Raw genomic sequence first — 22,926 nt, forward strand, 5'->3', positions numbered from 1 at the left:
AATATTTTATAACTCATAGAGCTTAATACTCATGCTATTTTCCAGTCAACATTCATAGGAAGATTGCAGCAACAAAACCAAAGAAACAAACAAGAAATCTACCTGTTAAATCTAAGTTTCATTTATGCAAAAACGTAGATGTGTTTGAATCCTATCTCAGGTTTGCTGATCATTTGTCTCATTTCAGTTATAAACTTGATTAAGGACAGCATCTCACTGCCTTAATAATTTCTTTCCTTATTTTCCAAGTTTTTTCAAGCTGGTTCTTGTTCAACATATTGCACAAACCACTTACCATTTCTTAGAGTGCTGTCATTCCATTTTTATTTGTATAATATAAAAGACTCATTATTCTTTAATAATGGTAGTGTGTTCTTTTTCTGGCTTTCATTTTCTTGACCTATTTTCCTAAGGAAATTATATTTATATGTTCATATTATTTTACCGTTTGTTTTCCCCTAGTAACCAATTTGAGAGAAAGCTAAGAATCTTGAGGCTAATTATATTTCTGTAAGTTTGAAATTAGAAATTTCTCAAGGAAAAAAAATTAAAGTAAGTGACCCCAGCATCTGAAAGGTTTAAAAGTTGAGTCCACTATGACCTATGGGGAGGTTGCCAGACAGCTAGTACAGGTAAAACAGAAGAGCATTTTGAGACAGTTCTGAACAGTGAAGGTTCTTTAAAAGTCACCAGTTCTGAGCTGAAAACTTTTAAAAATTTCTTAGAATCCCTTTAATTGGATAGTTTGGGACGGGTGATAACTAACTCTTAGGAAGTAGTAGATACCTTTCTGTATTTCTGTTGCTTCTTACAATTTTATAAATGCTGAAGACAAAAATCTTGTGTCATCTTTAGAATTTACCCTTCCTCAGAAAGAGAATGCCTAGAATTAATTGACAGTGCCCTCTTAGAGGAAGAAATAAATACTGTATTAAGTGTTCAAGATAAATATAGCTTCAGACCCAAGTGAATATCTGAATTTTACAAGATTCTAGGATTCATAATGTCTTTCTTTTAAAAGGTGTAAAAAAATAAATTAAGCAATGGAGACATATTGACTCCTCTTAAACAAAGCAAAAGTCCTGAAACACCTAATAAGTGTATTCCATGCTGCAGTAGAGCCATTTTTCTTCTAGTAGGGTTTAGTTATTGAATGCTAAAGCAAAGATTTTGGAGAACTCATTAGCCAACAGATACAGGGATGTTTGTACATTAGGTGTGCAAGTGGCATGCAGCTCTTTTACAGGATATATTTCCCTATTGGTGTTTAAAATTGCTATGTTTGATGAAGTTGAGTCTTGGGATATAAACTTTAATATGAGAAATCAAAAATGGTCTGTAGAAAAGTTGGAATGTTGAAACATTTGTAAATATAAATGGTCCAAGCATGTGGAAATTTTTATAAATTTGAATGGTCTAAGCACTCAAATAAATATAAAGAAAGTTGTCTGTGTCCAAAAAACCAACAAACCACATTTTTGGGGGCCAGGTGTCAGCCAGTCTGGTCCACAATAACAAAAAAGATTTGGGATAGGGAGAATATCTGCCATTCAAAAGAAACTAGCATGTAGTTTTCTAAGTTCAGTAAATAAATATATGAATTTGTTCTCCCTTTTTGCTGTCAGCTATCTCATCAGAAATAACAAATTCCCTTTTAGCTCTCCTTAGATCACTGCAATTGAGCCAAAGTTTTTTGCAGTCTTGTATAAAATCTCCTGAAAAATAACAATAAACTTAAGGATTTGAAAGTTTCCATTTTCCATTGCCCTAAAATTATAAGTGTTGTGATAAATACGAAATAAAAAGGTCTTATTCGATTATTTACCCACTTGAAACAGATCCAGTAAAAAGAAAAGGGACAGTTTTAGATGCAGGAAGAGAAGGCTCAGAAGAAAAATCTTAAGCTGAAGAAATAGATAGAAATGAAGGAAAGAGGTGATTGAATTTCTGTACATATGTGAAACATATATCTTCAACTAAGTGCTGGTCATAGGGCCCAACTACACTAGCTACCGTAAAGATTTTTTTTTTGTCAGGTAGCAAATACCAATTCTGTAGAACACCATGAAACTGAGATTACACATCATTGGTAGATTTGAGCCCTATGGATACTAGAAAGCCTTCTGGCTCTTTGAAGTAAGGGAATACCTGACAGCATCAATATAATTACGCTCTGCATAAGCCTACTTTATGGAAATATAAAGCCCATTTTCCTGTTCATTTTTTTCTTTTGTTAAAAAAAACCCTCAGTTTTTTTTGTTTGGTTTCTGTAAATTACCAAACTGTTGGCTGACATTTTCCATATGAATGTATCTTGAAGCAGTCACCCAGCAACCCAATCAGAAAATTCTATTTATTAATAAACAGGAGAGAAGTTTTAAAATGGAAAGTGTTGGACACATTCAGATAGTACTAACAGCATTTGTCAGGCTTTTCATCCTTTATTGATGTTGTATACTTTTGGTAAGGAGCATATTTAAAAATGTACAGTTGATGTATAGGAATAAAAGTAATAATTTGCTTGTTTGTACCAAGAACCACAGATGACACGTCATGCTCATCAGCATGTAGAAGTGATTCTTTCCGTAAGAAGCACAATTCAGCAACGTTTGGCTGTGATGAAACAATACAGGAGAGCAGTAGAACAGACATGGACAGTCGCCAACTTCTCTTCCAGAAAAATCTGAAAGAAATGCAGCAGCTCCTTGAAAAACAGCATCTCAACAACTTGCAGGTATGATATTTTCATTTTCATGTGATTCATTGCAAGACAGTTTTAAGTGTGACAGAAAGTTTCTTAAATGTGAAAAAAAAAAGTTCTGTTCAGCTGTCTTTAGACAATACAGGTGGGCAGATTGTTTTATGCCTTATCAATAGATTGTTTTTAGTAAAATTATACATATTTTCCAGTAAGAAGTCAGAGATCTTTAAAAATACTTATAAGAATGTTTTCACAAATTCATCCAAGGTACCTGTTATGTTGTCCTTTTTTTCCTGTTAATGCCAGATTTGTATGTCAGACTTCTTGTATCTAACATTGGTAGCAGGAGTCTTGTGATCTTGTGATTTAAGTCTCTTTAAATTGATTATTTTCAGTGCACACCCAAGTTTCTGCTGTGCTGACTGACAGCACAAAATGCTATAGCAGTATTATGATGGCATGTGAAATGTTGGGGGATTTTTTTCGGTTGTTTTTTTTCCCAGTATGTAGTGATATGTTAAAGATTGACTTCAAGTCTCTTGAGGTCCTTTTTTATCATCTTTGGAATAGCTGAAGGTTTTCCAGTAATGAGCTTTTCCTGCCTAAACTAATTTTTAGACTGAAAATAAGTGTAAAAAGTCACCTTAGAAACAGTGAAAATCAAGAACTGAGCTCTAAGGTGACTTTTAGTTGTGCACCTTTAAGTGTGATTTTATGCCTCAGTATTGTCTTTGATTTTGGAAATAGTGTCTTCAAAATTACATTTTCTGGAAAAAAAGAGGGCATAGTTTGGGGCTCACTCTTTTATTTCTAGAATATCTATTGGTGTCCAGAGCCGTGGTGTCTGAAATGACCTGGACTCCATGAAGCCCTCCCTCTATTTTGGTCATGGCTGGAGGCATGGAATCATTGGTGGCCATAGAGCAAGGGCTTTTCCTTTTAATACAAGTGTATAGATAACTAGGGAAAGACTTTAGAGAGTTCAGATATGGTTTGATATTGATGTTTCTAGGAGCATTAATCTCTGCCTTTGTATCTACTTTGTTCTGATGGTTATGCATGAAAATCTTGAGCAGCTGATGGCTAACACAGAAAATCTCACTCACCTGGAGTGAGGTTCAAAAAAGTTGAATGGAGAGAAAGTATAGCTTGTACTGGCAGTGTTCTTTCTTATTTCTTAGTAGAAAAGAAGGAAGAGAAAGTGACAATTTATAGAAGAGAGCTGATAAAACTGAATTCTAGATAACCGCTTTAAAAAAATACAAAAAAGCATTAGCTTTTTTAAAATAATATCACATTTGCATTTCACTGGTAGAGAGTTTGTAAATCCCTCCCTAAATGATGATGGTGAATTTGGCAGTAGCTGCATTAGAACATCTTAGAATTAGAAAACAAAACACATTCTCTTTGATAAAAATATATAAAAATGTTATTCTAAATGTATTTTAAGACTTCTATATTGGAGTGTTTTATCAAACAGAATTATCACTTCCTAATTGAATTCTAGGGGAAAACAGCTATGAGTCATGCATGATTTTTTACTTTTAGTTTTTTCTAAATGTTATCATCAACTTTGGACAGTGCATATAGTATAGAAATTTGTGTTTACAAATCAATGTATTTTTGAAAATACCTGCAAAAAATTTTGCATTTTTCCAGAAGGTATTTTTCTGCTACCACTAGGGGTTGCTCAGCTTCTTTCCTCGGATGAATAGTTTCAAAATGTAAATATTTATACTTCAGACATTTGGACTTGCTTTCTTGAAATTGCATGCTTTGGACTCTGACTAGAAAATTAGTCAAGAAAGCTACTGACCATGTTCTAAGGCCTGAATTTTGGAAGTTTAATACTTGGATTGTGCTGATGGCTGGTGTGCATGTGCATTGTGACATCCTGTACTGTGAAATAGTATTTATAGTGCTCTTACTAATAAAATTTATAATGATTTAGAATACTCTTACTGAAATCAATAGACTTCAGTGGTCTTGATGCTACCTGTTGTCCAAAGTAATTTCTGAAATTAAAGTATTTCACTGTGCACATGCTTTGCAACCTAGCCATTCATTGAGATCCTTTGACCTCTCTTTGTTTCTGTTTTTACAGGCCCAACAGGATTATAAAGATTCCTAAAATTCTTTACTTTCCTACAGGGCAATAAAGTTCTATGTGAACCTTTACCAGTAGATTTGTTGTGTTGCCTGCTTTCCATCTCTAAATATTTGTACGGATTCATTGGTAAGCCAAGGGTTTTAGTGGCTTCTACCATTTTCCAAAATGATTTTGTGTTAAGTATTGAGAGCAGTAGATTTTATTTTGTGCAATAGTTTCATCCAAGCCACTACATCAAGTTACTGTTTTATGTTCGTGAATATGTTCCATTTTGAAGAATTTAATACTGCTAACTTCATTCACAAATAAAGGTTTTGTCTCTCCATCCTCTCCTGGTTTTATTGCATGCATAAATAAATCCTTTAAGATGGAGCTAGTACCATGGTCTTTAGCTAAAGGTGCATGCAGCTTTTAACCAAATGACATTAGTCCCAAGGTGCTCAACATTGTTTCGAACTGTTAATTCCTTATGTTGAAATTTTCCATTTCTGGTACCTATCTTGGACTGAATAATTTAGAAAATTTCCACTAAATGGCTCAAATGTGACAAGGAAGAGTATTTTTCAGGTATTTTTTGTCTTTTTCTTTTTGTCACCTCTTCAATTTCATGGCCATGCAACAATATTTTGATCAGTACAATATTTCTAGGCTCTACCAGGAAAAAAATTGCATTATGCCTGAATTAAACTGGTACCATTACATTTTATGTCTATAGTTTCATTTTTTAAACAAAATACTTGGAAGTAAGAGGTAATTCAAGACAAAATAGGTGTAGATTATCACCTGGAGATTGTATTTTCCTATTCCCTCCTTTATATGACCATAATTAGGTTACTCAAGTGGTATCCGTGAAATCTGAATTTAGATCCCTTTCAGGCTGATTTCAAGCAGTATTTTTACCTTGGTTCGCTGTTTATGCTGAGAATATTGTGCAGCCATTGAAGTACTCAGTACCCCTCTTTCTATGGATACCATTCCCCTTGGAAGGAAATACTTCAATATTTATTGAAATAGTATTGGAACACCGGTATCATTTCTCAGAAATTGCAACACAGGAAAAATTTGTATCTTACTGTACTATGTGTGTTTATACATGCTGCATATAAAATCACATAAGTGTCTGAGAAACAATGAAGAATATTTTCTAAGTGATGTTTCACTGAATGGTTTGGACACCACCTGCCTTGCAGGAGTTTACTTGTAAGGCTCTTAGCTGTTGGTGTTATTGTGCTTCTGAGTTTCACAGTGACTGTGAAATGGAGATGTTTCAGGTAACTGATGGAAAACTGTTGTATGACTGGAATGAATTAATCAAAAGTTCCTTCTGCAGGGGGTGTTGCCAGTCTAATTCTTCAGAGCCATAGGCAAGACCAGCATGGAAAAAAGGAGTGCTGTGTACAGAGTCTCTCCCAAGCATCAAAAACCATGAGAGTGCTCAAGGCTAGTTGTGGGAAAACAGACTCAGACAAGGGTGCTTAGGATAAAATGGCATTGAAGCAGAAGTCAAACTCGATTTTGTAGAGACCATTCAACAAATTGAAATAGGTTTCTACGGTCACCTTAAATCTAGAAATGTTGGCCATTTTTTTACTTGTAAATGTGAGTGTTAACATTTTTATGTTGATCATTTAAATTATATGACAGGCCTGAGTGATTTCCTTACTTATTTTTGTCTTGGCAGGAGGAGAGGTGTTCAGTTTTCATTGGCTTTTAACCAATATTGTGACTAACAGCTATATCTTCCACATTATTTCAGTAATCCAAAATTCACATGTGCTATAAAGACAAATTGAAATGTATCTCCAGACTAAATTATTTTACCCAAATACTCCAACTTGTTTTGATTGTGTATTCCTCAAGAGTAGGTTTTGAGGTTTTGGGGGTGGTTTTTCATAAAATAACTTATTCTAAGCTTGTGCTGTATAAAATCACATGACAATCTTCATACCTGACCATCTGGAGTTCATTCAACAGTGTCTTTCCTCAGTTCAATGGCCTTCTTGAGTGGGTAATAAGGTAGGATTGAAGTTAAAACAGATTTTCACTACAAAAGAGGTTATTTCAGAGTTGCTCTTATACATGGATAAGGTTATACTTGTGGATACATAGTTGTTTTGTTACACATACAGCGTAGCTCTCAAACTACAGGAACAAGGAAATTGATGCTGTCCTTTAATATATACCTGCTCCTTTTTTACAAGCATATAGCTTTTTCATAAAAATTGCCATACACATTAACATGACTTTGTTTTTGGGTTTACATACATATACATATACATATACATATACATATACATATACATATACATATACATATACATATATGTATACATATACTTACACATATACATATACATATACCTATACCTATACATACATATATATATAAAATATTTATGTATAGATACGCACTAAAGTATTTTTACCATACTTCAGGACTGGTTTTGGAGAGATTTGTTTTACTGCAACAGACTAAGATGTTCATAAATGTAGCTGAAAGAAAGGAACAGAGTAAAAAATACCAGTATGAAATCTTTAGGGTACTGCAGTTACAGTAAGATGTTTGCTTGCAGGAAGGGACTGTAAGATATAAAGTTTGTGCATATGGGTCTACCTGGATGCTGCATTATACTAACATGGTATTATCAGTGGTAGTATATACTGGTGTCTCAAGGGGATATGGGAAAATCTATTGATTTCTCATGAAGATTAAAGTAACAATCTCCAAAGTAATTTTGCCCCTTTGAAGATGGCAGAGATGTGCTTTAGGTTTTTTTTGAGGCTATAAGACTTTTGTGAATTTTAAAGCAACACAGAATTCAGCTACTTTGTTGTATCCTAGTGTTCTGTTTATATCTTAGTATTCTAATGGTGGCCTGGGTAACCAGGAGCCAAATCAATTATTTTATTATTTCTAATACTAATTATTATAAACCTGACACAGCGCTACTGTGGCATTTAGTAGCTTGAGCTTTGCTGAACAGTTTATGCCCAATACTTGCATATCTCCATAAGGAAATGTGGGCCACCATAACTAAACTACAAAATAAAGCATCAAACTAAAAACCCAAAATTCAGAAGACAAGGATAAGGAGAGAGTAACTGGGACCTCTTTCGGAAGACTGGAAGTTCTTGTAATAAACAAAGAATTTCACTGTTTCAAACAGTGGCAAGATTTTAAAAAAATTAACCTTTAAATTTGGTAGGTTATTTAAGGGAAGGTAGATGCTGAAAGCTTGCACAAGTTCTTAAAAATCAAATCTGTGAAGTTCTTAGGAAGAATGTATGTCCTGAAACATATCTGATTGAAAAAAGCTGAATTTGTAAAAGAAGTAACATGTAAGTCACAGAATTTTTTTTCAAGATAAGTGATTATACTAATTAAGCATGTAGTGAATGTTGGAAATTGCATGAAACTGCCTTATTAGGTAAATTTATTTCTAGAAAGATATAAGTATTAGAAAATGCTCTTAGATATATTGTTTAGCCTTCAAGTTGCCCTGTATGGAGTCAACTTTGAACTCAGTGATCCTTGTGGATCCCTTTCAACTTGGGATTTTGCACGATTCTAAAAGTATTTCTGTATCTGACCTTTAGGATTCCCTTACATAAATCCACTCCTGCCCTGGCTGCTGCTGTGCAGTGCACAACAGTGAGACCATGTTAAAAACTCTTCCATCTTTACAAAGTATATTCCTAAAAGAAAAAGCAATCCTTTTTCATGGACTAAAAAGATGTATACTATTTTTTTAGAAAAAAAAGAGCTCTGGTAGGGTTCCTCAGCTGAACGAGAGATTATTTTAAAAATTATATTCACACACTGATTGATTCAGGAAGTGTGTACTGGTCAAATAGTGTTAATCTATTCTTTTTTACTGATGTTATGGCTCCAGATCATTCAAATCTGTTAACTGAAATCATTAAAGTGATTATTAGTTAAACACAAAAGAACTTCTAGAATTCATAGTTCATATCCATGCCCAGTATTTCTATATGACTATCTGCCTTATCATGGTTTTTATTTATGCAATCCCATGTTATTGTTGTATGACAAATTTGCGGGGTAGACAATGTCTGCTCAAACTGAATTTATTAATGGGATAGAAACTAAAAAAGGGAACAATACATTATGGTGCACACTGCCTCACCATTTAATCATTTAACAATTTTAATGGTATTTTTACCTAGCATTATAAATTACTAGATTAGTGTGTGAGAGTTAGACACCTGGGATAGAGTACCTGAGAAACAGCACTCTACTCAGAGTTTACTCAGTAGAGTTTAACTCTACTGAGATGTTAAAGCAACAGAGAGACAAGTTCAGCTGAAAATCTGTTTCCTACACAATTATGTACATTTACCTCAGGGCTTATTAAGACTGAAAATCAGAATGAAACATTGGTATTCGGTGTACAGAACACTTTTCTTTTAAAATCTTCTGATGATATGGCTTACTGGTATTGCCTGTATGCCTATGAAATTAGAAACAAGTTCTTTTTATACTGAGAAGTTTGAACCTGTATTTCTAGCATCCTGTGATGATATTTCAAATAGGTCCTTTCAAAAAGTCATAGATTCATAGATAGGTAGTTTCTGTATTCTTAGCCTGGGAGGAGATCAGGCACCTAGGCATCAGACTGGGAAAGACAGCGGTGTTGATAGTAACCTTTTCTCTGGTCATCCTGTACCTTCAGAGCTTCTTTGGTGGGTTTGCCACAATAGAATGGAACTCTGGTGTAAGGTAAGCACCAAAATGCTTTCACAGTGTCACTTGTTCTCTTGAGTCTACCCAGATCTTCTGAGAAATAACTGTTGTGTAGTGCTATGTACGTGATGCTTTTCAAACTCATACAGAAATGAGATTATTAATTTTGAATGGGCTTTCCTATTCCATAGCTGGTAAATTTGCAATGAGTTGTTTAGGTATCTCACTGGCTTTGAAAGTTAGTTTTGCATCTAAATAAGTTCAGTGGTGTATTTTACTTCACAGTCAATGTCAGGTGTAACATGATAAATATACACATAAGAAAAGAGAATAAATTCTGTGAAGAAACCAGTTGAAATTATCAATAATAGCGAGTAGTGTGAAGGCGTGAGGGGCCTCAGTTTTTAGAATAGGCATCATTTTTCAGGATTTTATCTTCAGAAGAGTGTTCCTATTCACGTCTTGTAATTATGAGCAGTCAGCACTTCTTTTGCAGAAAATGTCAAATACGCATGTAGCAGCTCTTTAGTGTAATAGCATTCTGACAGAGTCCTTTGCCAGAAAATTCACTTATCAGGTTCTCTTAAAATCTTACTTGTTGCTATAGTGTTCTTTCACTGGCCTTATGAAAGATCTCTTAGGCTCATGTTTTCTCTTTGCTTTACTAAAATGAAGTTGCTTGACACAGCTGTTCTAAGTCCTAAGACATACAAGTGACCTCTTTAACCCCTGGGAACTATTCCTTTCCTAGGAATGTGGATATGTGTGGGGGTTAGATTTCATTCATTATAACATAAGATAATGCAGGCTATAGGCAATACAGTAAATGGCACATATATAATAGGAAAAATGTGAATCCAGTAAATAACAATATAGTACTCTATGAACATTTTGTTTTCTTATCATCCTATAAAATTCTCACAGATTAAACAAAATTAAGTCATTGGGATTTCTAGGTCTATTTCCCTGCACTTATTGATCACTAAAAAAGCATAATTGTTGAATGCATTTTATTTCTGCAGGATTTCTAATTACACATTTTTACAAGGAAAATGGGACATTCATTTGCATTACATAGTACTGTAAATGGGGAAATATGTAAATATTTTAATGAGAATGTTAAGCATCTTTAATGTGTGAAAGGATGAAATTGTATGATGCAACAAAATAAATGTAAATGAACTAAATTTACATGAACTAAGTAAGAGTGAGTGCGTGTTTAAATGAGAACTCCTTCTTTGTTCTTTAGTTCCTAACATTTCTGGATGTTACCTCAACTGAGATTTTGTTTTCCATAGGCTCTGCTTTATAAGAACATTACTTATTTATATAATGTAGGAACAAGTCTATTTTCAACTGCTGGAGCACAGCTATGTAGATTTTTTTATTTTAATTTTTGAAAGTTGGAAATTTTCTTTCACCCTTCAGATTTATCTGCTTAAGTTAACCTGCTATCAAGAGCAGGTTTTTTAAAATCTACCTTTAAAATTTTTTCTTCTGTCATTTGAGAAACACATTTTGCGATACAGGTGCAGTTTCCAAATTAGGCAAGAAGTAAGCCTGACAGCTGTAATTTCTTTTCACAGCTTTTTCCCCTTCTGAAAATTTCAAAATTAGTTCTTAAATTTGGCCTGATATAAAAAACTCTGAGTATATGCTTTTTTCCATGTTTGGGAAAGTTCAAGCAGAGGTTAACAATGTAATTTCAGCAAAAATAAAGGTTAATAAATAACTAACAAAGTGCTACTTACTCTTTTTTATTAGAAGGACACGGGTTTGTATAAGTTTAGTTTGAAAATACTCCCTAAAGGGATATTTTCCTATACTTCCTTCTTTGATCTTCTATTTAGTATTGTTATCTGAGATCACAACTATAACAGAAGACTGCATCAACCTCTAAACATCTAGTGCAAGATTTAATTCAATAATGAAAAGTCTTTCAGGACTTACTAAGCTTTTTCTTCTGCAGTTTAATATATCTGTACAGTTATAAAATATACAATATTTAGATATAACAATTTTATTGGAATAAAAAATGTTTACTACAAAAATGTGTTATTATTTGCTAAAGAATTCAGTGTTTGATGAGTTTTCAAAATGTTAATTCAATATCATTGCAAGGGAATATATAGTCACTCACCCTAGGTTAAAAGATTTTGCTAGTTGAAACATTTTCCATTTATTGAGTAAGAGTGCATATCTAATTCAGCTTCTCTTAATTTTTCACAGCAATTTTGTCCGACATAAGGTTTAAAATTACTTTGCTGCTGAGCTGTGTGAAAGTGAACTTCCAGGCAAGAGTGTATGAGACTGAAAATTGTTGACATGCTTGTCTTCTTTTGTGTTCTTGTGTATTTTGAAGTCTTGTACTTTACAAAGTATGTATTTTCAACCATGCCAGCATCTCAGTGCTTGGATAGAGGAGTAATAGTGAAGAAAACGTTTGTATAGTACATGCACACAGCTGTCCGACTGTGTTTCAGATGGTGCCAGTTGCTGTTATTCATTACTCCATTAAAATTTAATGAAAAGGTTGGGGAAGTGGATGAGTCTGTTATGCCCTGGGACTTGATCTGTCCTCATAGAATAGGAGATATTTTCTTCTTTCTGAAAGACTTGAAGAAGGAGTTTCACTGGGGGGAGTTGTTAATCACTGTGGTTATGGTCACTAAGAGACTTTTCTGTGTTTATCATGACAAGGGTTAACTCCTCATCACTTGTGGCATTTTCTATGAAAAGAAATATCCTCAGTCTAGTAATATGGAAATGTTGCAGTTTGGGGTAGATCCCCTATCAAACCTTCATTTTCATGGATTTTCTTTCAATTTATGACTCGAGTGCCCTTACAGAGGATGAAAACCACCCAGTCTCATAGGGAAGTTCAGAAACAGTACTGTTGTTCAGATAAATTTAGTTACTTTTTTAATATTGCAGATTTATATATAATTTAAGATTAAATTCGTTGAACTATGCTGCTCTCTCTTCTGGATTTCTTCCCAAACTATGTAATTTTATTTTGCAATTTAACCCAAGTAAATTTTGACTTGATGGAAACACACATGGAGATATGACCCCAAGTCACAAAAACACTAGGCTCAATATTTATTTGGTCTAATCTCTCATTAATGAAAAATTATTATCAGCAAAACCACATTTCTGATAAATCTGAGAGTTTGGTTTTATGCCTGTATTTCAGAATTTTCATCAAGAAGTCAAAGAAACAGATGATTCAGAAAGCCTGATGAGCCTTGACAGTCTTGAGGCTGGAGAGCAAAATGGAAATTGCACAACACAGAGTGAATCATCTTTTACCACACAGTGTGACTGTGCCCTGTATGATCCAGAAAAATGCCAGACAAGGAATAATGGTTTACTTCACACAGATCAAAGTACTTCTAAAAATGTGCATCTAAATAATTGTCTGAGAAATGTAGATTTGCTACACTACCACAACATACCTATTCATGATCTTTTAGCTAAACATAATGTTCTAACTCCTGCTGAACATGTAAACACTTCAGAAGAGGAATCATCTGCTTCTCACACATCTGGAAAACAACCTGCAGAATTCTCTGCCTCTGGTAAGCAAAAGAGCTCTGTAAGTAATGCATTTAGTTTTTTGCAAAACATAAAAGACAGAAGCAAGCCATCTTCTGGAACAGCTAGCACATTTGCCACTGGTCATCCTGTTTTCAATCCTAGCAGCGCCTGGAACAGCCCTGATTCTATTCCAGGAGTAAGAATTCAGGATCTGATGCAAGATCAGACTTTTAAAATGACCCCACAGGAGAGAACTAAATCTATGCAATCATCCAGTCAACCTATTGCAACATCTGTAATCTTATTTCCTAATCAGGGATGTTCCACTGGCATTCCCAGCACAGCTGATGTATTACCAAAGGACAAAAAGATCAGTACAGGCTTTTTAAAAAATACCTTAGGAAAAATGACTGAAACAAAAGAAGAAAATATTAAATGTATGAATGATATTATTTCAGAAGCATCTTTATTTCAGGACATACCAAATGCCTCAGTTGTGTTGGAAGTTAAACAACAGAATAATAAAGAAGGAAAGGGAAATATAGTTAAAAATATGTCACTGTTACCTGATACAGAGTTCAATTCTGGCACTCCTGCACAGGACAAAATCCTGAAAAATAATATTCTTGAAAGAAAAAGAGTGAAGTTATTCAGAAGTATCTTAAAGAAGGGTTCTAAATATGAACCTAGTCATTTCAAAGCTGTGGTTACAGACCATGCGATCAGTTCTAGAACTCAACACATGTCATCTATCAGAGACAGTTTAGAACTGGCAAAAAGAAAAAAGAAAAATGCAGAAATTGAAAAATGCAATAGGAAGCTAAAATGGTGTGATGAAATTGACCAGATAATAATAGAAAATGATGAAAAATGCTGTGAAAAAAGCATCAATGAAATATGTTCTTCAAAACTGCAATGTGTTCAAACTGCAAATGACGCTCCTAAGAATAATTTAAGTATTGTTGCTCAGCCCTCAAACCCCATGTTCATAAAAAATCATCAGGAAAATTCTTATATGTCAAAACCAAACATTAATACTGAAAAAACAAATAAAGAATACCTATCTCGGAATATATTTACATCTACAGGATCCTTTTGTGCTAAGAAAGCTTGGATGGTATCAAAAGATCAAGCAAGTAAACCCCCAGTATGTAGCAATAATACTAAAGTTAAAGAAGGTGATCAACTCAAAAATAAGGCAAAAGTAACCAGAAGAGCAACATCTATAAGAGTCCAGTCACATTTTGTGCCCATGAACAGAAGAGGGACTCTGATCCAACTGCAGTCAGCCACTGAAGCCCACAAGACTCAAAAAGCTTCAGGGAAATACCTCGCACCTCAGCCACCTTCCACACCTCTGCCAGGAAACAGAAGTGTTGAGAGCACAGGCAGCCCTGGGTGTCCCTCACTGCCTGCCAGCCCGCGAGCTACCGGTGCTAGCAGCAGCAATTTCAATGACAGGCGTGCTGTGCCAGCCAGTCAGGTTTTAAATAGCAACAGTGCAGAAAACAGTGAGAATATTGGTGGCTGTGCTGGCTTGGCCACTGCCATCTCTACAGCTGACTGCAGCACAGCCAAAGACAAACCTTGGGCAAAAAATACTTGTTCTGTAAATAATGTTAAGGCAAGCGCCTGTCAACATCATTCAGTAACTTGCTCTGAGAGAAGACCTGTTAACACAGAAAATAGATTACATCTCCATCATATCCCAGCAGCTGGAAAAACAAGCACCTTCTGGCACGGAGCACATTCTACCCAAGCTCCAAAAGAATCTGCTACTGGTAAGAGTCATGTTTCTGGGTCTGGGGTGGGGGAATGTTCAGACAAAAGTCTTCTTCAAATACATCACAGATTTGTTTTCAGTTAAAACATCCAACCTTTTCATCCATTCACACAACACAGCCAGTTTTAACAAGCTTTCACCATTTGTCATTCTCATTTCTATTCTAGTGGTGCCCAGAGGCCTCTCAAACGTCAATCCTCATTTCTAATAGCTCTCTGCAATATTAAATGAAAAGGAAGTATTTTCCCTGAGATTATATTCATGAGTAATGAGCAGATGTGACAGGTGGTCTGAATAATGATATAGGAGGAAGTGACTAAGTTTATACAAGTGAGTTTTACAAGGTAACTAAGAGTGATAGCTTGTTGTCCAACAGTTGTGAGAGTGAAAGAAGTTTAGTTCTGCTCTGTTTGTAAAATGCTGACACTCTAAATGCCTACAATTACTGAGACTTAGTTGCAATAATACTGTTAAAAGCTGAGCAAAAATTCAAGATTAGTTAAAATTAAAAAGCTTCTGCCAGGCAAACATTGCTCTACTGCAAGGTGTATCTGATTTATAAAGAATTTTAAGAAATTTGAGGAACAATCCTGCATTTTATTAAACATTAACCTTAGGAACAATATGAGGCACAAATTGGTAAGATACAGGAAAGATGAATAAGAAATATTTGGGAGAATAAACTTTAATCTCCTGGAGTTTACATTTCAATTGACATTTCATACTTTTTGATTTGCCTGGTTTGTCCCATGCAGCCTTGCTATATTCGGTGCCTTGAGCACTGATGACATCCTTGTGCTTGTAATTTCTATGTAGTGTGCTGGTTTGCTTCCTTCTGAGGGCTGCAACTGGAGCTCCTGAGAGCTGTAGTCTCTGCTTCAGGTATAAGCAGTATTCCAAACTGCTTCTCATACTGGGATCACCCAAAGGTCTGGCTATGGAACTCAAAGATACTTTCTAACAAAATGATGAATATCCTTAACTTTAACCCCACACATTTTTAGTTTTTTATACAGTAATACCGTTTTAACAGTTATTACAGTTTTAATGGAGTGATTCAGAACATCTCTGTTGTGTAAGAGCAGATGCAAGCAGGTGAATATTCTTGGCCTAAAGCAGGGGTGGGAACAAAAAATATTATCTGCTTGTCTGTTCCAGTTCAAAGTCAAACAGATGAGTTTAAGATCTGTGTGACTTAACCTATTTGATTTTACATTGGAAATGAATGAAGACTTGCTTTACCACACCTTGCCTCCAGCAGATATTTTTGTCTCTTGATGTCCTTACCTGCACATCAGATCAGTGAATCAGGAAATGTCCTGGTTCCAGCTTGTGCACTACTAACAGTGTCTTCACTGCAGCTTTAAATGCTACATCTCCAGCGCCACATCCCTCCGGCTCTTTTAGAGAAGGGCTGAGTAACTGTCTTTTAAAATGTATATGGGTTGCCCTCTCTCAGTATCTGCCTATATTCTGTATTCTGAAAGTCTTCTTTATTTTAAATATTCTAGATAGCTCTTACTGACTTGCTGCTATATGTTCAATTGCCTGAAAATGCACATAGACACCATAGTCTTGTCCTAAAGTGCTTGTAGTGAGACTGAATACTGCACTGCTCTCTAGTAAAATATCTGCAGAGTTCCATGAGGTCTGTGAAGACACTGTTGAAAATATGATCGGTTGCAATGCTTTGCCAAATGTACAGAAAGTGAGAACCAGATGAATATAATTGTTGTCCATGAGGATCTTAATTTAGTTTGGCTTCCAGGCTTCCAGTTGTATGTCTTCTGCCTGAAAAATATTATACCATATCATTCTAGCTGGATATTTGAAGTTTTAACACCTTTCTTGTTCAGTCAGTAAAGGCTTTAAAAATGTGTTTAACCTTTAACCTCTGACAAATATGGGACTAATTAACGTGCTTAAAGTTAAATAGCAGTAGACTGCTCAAAATCTCATTCCCTGAAGATACTATTGATTATTATTATTATTATTATTATTATTATTATTATTATTATTATTTTGTCTTATATATCTCAAAGGAATATCCTCCTTGGCATTGATCTAGTCTTGCAAATTAATTAAATGAAGTATTGATGCATAGACATAGAGCAACTTTGAATTCTGTTTTTTTCAGAAAAACATGATGTGATTACTAATATAACAAGGGGGTTCTTATTTTTTCTTTTTATTAAATTTTCTCTCATATTTAATATAACATGATCACATTTCCTTTCCTTTTCAGATGTCATTCAGCTCCATGTATTGTGTTACAATAATTTGCATATAACTAAATGGCAACATTTCAAAGCTAATGTGTCCCATGTTACTATTGATGACAGCAGCCAGATGACTAGTTTCAAATACGTTTCTGGGATCAGTTCTTTTCTTTTTCTATGAGTGATAAAAATTCTGCTCTAATGTCACTGTAATAACCAGAAAAGAAATAAAATTGTGTTAGAATCAGGAATGCAACTCTTGGTCAAATTATGAACTGCTCATTAAACTGCACATGTAAATATTGATTGTGTAAATAAATAGGTAATTTGTGTTCCCAAGTTTAATTCAAGTAACTCCATTTACAAATCTAGTAACTGTGTTTACAAATAAGAAAATAGTATCTCCTTGGTATGTAGATTCCTGAATTGCACATGAAAATTCTAATTTGCATCTCCACTTTGTATGCATGAAAGTTTAATTTAGAACATAATTTTAATTTTGAGACTTGAGGCTTCCATTTTGAAAATGTATTGCTACACCAGGCAAAACTGAGATAAATTTGAGGTACAGTGTCTACATTAGACCTCTCTGGCAGAAAGAAAATGCTGCACAGCAGTACTGCCTTTTAAAAATTAGCACAAAGATGTATGAATTAATATGATTAACTACAAAATGCCAAGCTATAGAAAAGAGGCTTAGATCCATGACTTTTAAACCTCACGTGTGTGAGGCCACACCCGGAATGCTGTGTTCAGTTCTGGGCTCCTCAGTACGAGAGAGATGTGGACATGCTGGAGAGAGTCTGGTGAAGAGCCACAAAGATGGTAAAGGGACAGGAGCACTGTTCTCTCCTATGAGCAAAGGCTGAGAGAGCTTGGAGTATTTAGCCTGGAGAAGAGAAGGCCTTGGGGAGTCTTACCAATGTCTGTAAATACCTGGGAGGAAGCTGCAAAGTGGACTTTTAGACTTACTAGACTTATGGTGCCCGCTGAAAGTACCTGAGCAGTGGGTACAAACTGAATCACAGGAAGTTCCCTCTGAACACCAGGAAACTTTTTTTTTTATTGTAAGAGTGACTGAGCATTGGCATAAATTGCCCAGAGACTTTCTTAAGTCTCCATCCTTGGAGTCACTCAAAAGCCATCTGGGCATGGTCCTGGGCAATGAGCTCCATGTGACCCTGCTAGAGTGGGGACACTGGACCAGATGGCCTCAGAAGGTGCCTTCCCACCTCTACCACCCTGTGATTTTGTGAAACATGTAAACTTTGTGAACTACTACATGTTTTCTGCACACTACTATGGAATCTTAATGGAAGTTGAATCAATTAACATATAGATACAACAATTTATCAACAGTGATTTATTGTATTGGGCAGTTAGACTTTAAGATTATTGTCTAAATGCAGTTTATTTTCTAAAACATTACTTATTGGATATTTTTCTATATCACAGCTCAACTTTCATTCTCCTTTTTACTTGGTAACACCTTGTACCCCTTTACAGACCATCTTTATTTTCTGGGACTCAACATGGGGCTTCACTTAAGCTTCTTATGTCCACATCCAAGACAATTTAGGGAGATCAGATGTAAATATCTAAATGTGGACAGAGACATTTACTACTATATTTATCATGTTGTTTACACATTTTGGTTTACTTTTGTCTGCATGTCATTTAAGGAAGTGTTCCTGTTACAAGACAAAATCAGGTTTTTGGCAACTATGAAAATAAACACCGAGGTTTTTCAGAATGCAGAAGACAAAGTGTCATCTCTAAAATATGGAAGCCTGCTCATCATGCACAGGTTAGTATAAAACACCACAAAAAATAAAAATGTTATTTATCTTCAAAATGGAAAGAGTTTCAGGAATATCAAAGATTTGTTCGTTGTCACGTGATTTTGAATCAATGCTCAGAGCTTGCTGTCAGCTTGCTAATGAAAAGAATAAAACCAACTAGAATACATCTCTTTATTTGTGTAACATAATATTTTTTTCACTTGAAAACATTTGGTAATGCAAAATATTAAAACATGTTCAGAAGGTAGTATAGTTACTTTAAATTATACTTAAAATACTCTTACAATCTTTTTAATAGAATTCATTATGTGCTGTCCAGCTGAGTCCCATTCAATCTGCATTTGATCCAGTACAAAAGATGAAAAACATCTCTAAATCTGAGGAAGGTATAGTAACACAACTCACTTCAGTTCTTTGTTATACATAAAGTACAATGACAGAATATACCCACTGTGTAACATGGCTTGTGTCTTTTAGCATCAGTGATGCTAACTAAGAAAGGATAATTTTATACAGCATTTTTTCCTGTAAAGATAAGATATAGCATCATATAGCATGATATTAATGGTTTTATAAATGCATTGCAACATATATTCCATTTTTATTCAATTATTGGGGTTTTTTAACTGTATGTGTCACATATAACTGTACATATGGACAGGTATTGATTGCTATCATTACATATTTCCAAACCCGATAGTACCTATTCTGGTGCCATTTGTAAGATTAATTAGTGTCCTTAATTATTTTGTTTTCTAACATATCATGTTTCTTGGTTTTCCCACCTTTTTCTTCTTTTAAAGTCAATTTTGTGTGTTTCACAGACCTATGGTTATGAAAAAGAGCAGTTTATTTAAATATTTATTCAAATGAGCCCTTCTCATTTGAAGATCCCCCTGCAATCTCTTCAGTTTCAGAAAGCACTGCTCAGTTTCTAGTGGCAGAAAAACTAGCAAGTACACCAGTTGCAGAGGGTGAAATCCTGGCAGTCATGGACCGTGTGAAGCCAGACAGACAGCTCTCACTGCTTAGAAGGGCTCTGTGTCCAGGCAGGAGTACCCTTTCCATAGAAGAACAGAAGATTTTCCAGTCTCTGGATTGTCTGGATGAAAAGCTACAAAGTATGTTGCATAATAAATATACTGCTACATCAGTTGATTAAATAACTTTATATTTTTTTGCCTTCAATTTTTTTGGATGAAACCAAGAATCCTGTAATAGAAATATTTTCTGTTGTTGTTGTTGTTGTTGTTGTTGTTGTTGTTGTTATCTAAATGTATCAAACTGTATCAAAATCAGAAAATCCTTCTTTAAGGCAATGAAATTAATTTAAAATAATGATGACTTTTTCTTTGTAAAGAATAACTCTAAATGTGATGAGAGGATATCTTCAGATACCTGTTGTTTGTAAGAAATGCTTGTCAAAATTGTTCCATCAAGGTACATCAGGTGCATCAGCCTCACGTGGAAATCTGTTCCAAAGCTTATCCATCTTCATTTTTTTGCAATTCTTTTTGCAAATTATTGCCCTCTATGTCATACAGTTTTGCAAATGTAGCCCTTTAAAATGAATGGGCTTTTCATTTTCTTTCTTCTAATATTTTAGAATGTTTCTCTTCTCCATGAATTCTGAAAGGCTAGAAATAATAAATAAGGAGTTCTGACATTGCTGCAGATAAATATAAATGTATAAATGACTATTACTTGTGCAACCATTTAAAAATGGCAGTCTTACCTAAGTGTTTTCTAACTTGTTCTTCCTTTATGCCAGGTGGGTTTCTTACCTGCTTTATACTGGTGCTCTTTATATGAACTCCCCAGCCACAGCTTCCATTTTGCTGAAGAATGTTGGGGGGAAGTCTGTACTTGTTCTTAATAAGTTTTTCCCCTGTGATTAGTCAGCTAACGCTTTCTTTAGTCATCCTATGATATTGCACTTGAAGAACAGACTTACTTCTTGAGTCTCTTGCTACTTTAGGATTTGCTTTGACTGATGTGATCATAAAGGCCTTCCATTAAAAATTCACATTGGTTTGGCATAGTTTTGGTATTTTTTGTGCTCTGTCCTGTACTTGAAATCAGTGGGAACCTTATGACTTAGTCTCTTCTGCTTGGCTGATTGGATTTTTATATGATTGGAATAACTGCTTGACATTTGTGCTCTACATGGAATTGCCAGCTCTCCTTAATTTTCCTTGCACTTTTTTCCTATAAAATTTTACATGCTAATTATTTCAGTTTATTAGAATGTGCTTTCTTAAAGTCCACTGATTTCCCTTTACTATTCCACTACTGTTCCTTCTGGACTGCACTATTTATGATCATGTTACCTAAGTTTACCCCCTTATTGACTGGAATCAAACTAAACCAGGGTTTATTAAACTTCTGCACACTATCCATGTATTTCTACATTACGTGGTGAATAGTCTGACTTTGAGGAAAAAGGCTTCAGTTTGCTATAGACTGCAACAGCAGAATAAAAGATCTTTACAATTGTTTAGAAACTTTGTGCAGCTGTAGCTTACAGTTCTTGCTCTGTCAAACAGTGGTTCAGAATTTCATAACCTGTGGTTATTGCTTCCAGGCAAATGGAAATTTAAAAATCCATTTTTTACCAGAAAACTGTTTCAGTATGATGTGCTCAGGTTAAGAAAGTAGATATGAAAAGAGAAATATGAGCATATAAAATTAAATTTCTGTGTAAGTAACAGAGAAACTAAAAGGAAGGGAAAGGTGAATTCAGCAAAATAACTGGGAGCAACAACGCTGAAATTTTTGAAATGTGAAAAGGAAAACTGTAAGAAAAGTACATAGCAGTATGTAGGAAACAGTGAAAGAATCATAGGAATTAAAAGATTGCAAATGCAGTAGCTGTGAAAGTTAGTGTAATACATACACGTACATATGTATCTCAGAAATTTAATTAGCATGCCTAATTATTTGGGGATTAATACTGGTAATAGGAAGCTGGGAAATTTTACAGGTAGACTTACATGTAAGTACTTGTAAGTAACTAAGTGTTGTAGGTATTTACATGTCATACAAGTACATTGCTGTTCTAGGCTGTTACCTTTTTCCATTCCTTCTTTTGACTTTGTTTTCCCATGTTACCAAATTGAAAACTCATGTAGCTTTATGTTGGTCTTTTTAATGAATAGCAGTGAATCACTAGCCAATCTACCTTTGGAATATTTATTGCTGATGAGTAGATGGCATTCTTTTCTCTAGCTTTAGATGTCTTTATTGGTGCTAAATTTTTTGTTCATATACTATTTAGATGCAAATTTTAAAAATAGAGGTATGGCCTATACTTCAGCAGCTGTTGGTAGGGAAAATAAAACCAGTGCTATTAAATTACATTTTCACAGTCTTCAGAAAGTTTTTAGCTGAATATTTGACTGTGAATCTTATTTTTATTCAAATATTTTGTTTATTTATTATTCATTATATACTTTAATGCTTTTTTCAGATGTTCAAAAAGCCATTACCAGAAACCCATTTGCTTCACATGTTTTACAGATAAGCAACCCTTAGTAAGTATTTAATTTGTGTTCAGCTTTAATTTCTACAAACTAACCTTATGGCTTATTTTATTGTAAAAATATAATTGAAAATACTGATATCAATCTATTCAGCTGGCTTGCCCTATTTTTTGTTTATGTAAAAAAACCCCCCAACAAACGTGAACTTTATATTACTGTAAACAGGCTTTAACAGTTTATGTCAGACTGCCTCATCCTCTGGCTTCGTTTCCATTTTGGTATTTGAAGACATTTGCTAAGTCCAGGAAGTCCCAAGAACTTCCAAGGAACAGTCATTTAGCAGGGTCCATTTGAAGTATATGTAACTCATAAATAATTTGTAGTTCGTTGCTGTAAGGTCCCCCCTGAGCCTTCTTTTCTCCAGGCTGAACAGCCCCAGCTCCCTCAGCTGCCCCTCACAGCACTTGTGCTCCAGACCCTTCCCCAGCTCCGCTGCCCTTCCCTGGACACGCTCCAGCCCCTCAATGTCTCTCTGGCACTGAGGGGCCCAGAACTGAGCACAGGATTGGAGCTGTGGCCTCAGC

At 34.8% G+C, this 22,926-nt stretch overlaps 1 protein-coding gene across 1 annotated transcript in view; it reads left to right on the top strand.

Annotated features, from left to right (window-relative positions):
• CEP126 (centrosomal protein 126) overlaps nucleotides 1-22,394 on the top strand; it is a 34,923-nt gene extending 12,529 nt beyond the window's left edge. The window contains exons 5-10 of the mRNA XM_059466952.1: nucleotides 2,536-2,734; nucleotides 12,713-14,837; nucleotides 18,741-18,865; nucleotides 19,159-19,246; nucleotides 19,772-19,981; nucleotides 22,330-22,394. Of these exons, the coding sequence (XP_059322935.1) occupies nucleotides 2,536-2,734; nucleotides 12,713-14,837; nucleotides 18,741-18,865; nucleotides 19,159-19,246; nucleotides 19,772-19,981; nucleotides 22,330-22,394 (2,812 nt within the window). The remainder of the gene's footprint in view (nucleotides 1-2,535; nucleotides 2,735-12,712; nucleotides 14,838-18,740; nucleotides 18,866-19,158; nucleotides 19,247-19,771; nucleotides 19,982-22,329) is intronic.
• The last annotated feature ends 532 nt before the right edge of the window (nucleotides 22,395-22,926 follow it).

This window comes from Ammospiza nelsoni, chromosome 2 (assembly GCF_027579445.1).
Source record: "Ammospiza nelsoni isolate bAmmNel1 chromosome 2, bAmmNel1.pri, whole genome shotgun sequence".
NCBI classification, from domain to species: domain Eukaryota; kingdom Metazoa; phylum Chordata; class Aves; order Passeriformes; family Passerellidae; genus Ammospiza; species Ammospiza nelsoni.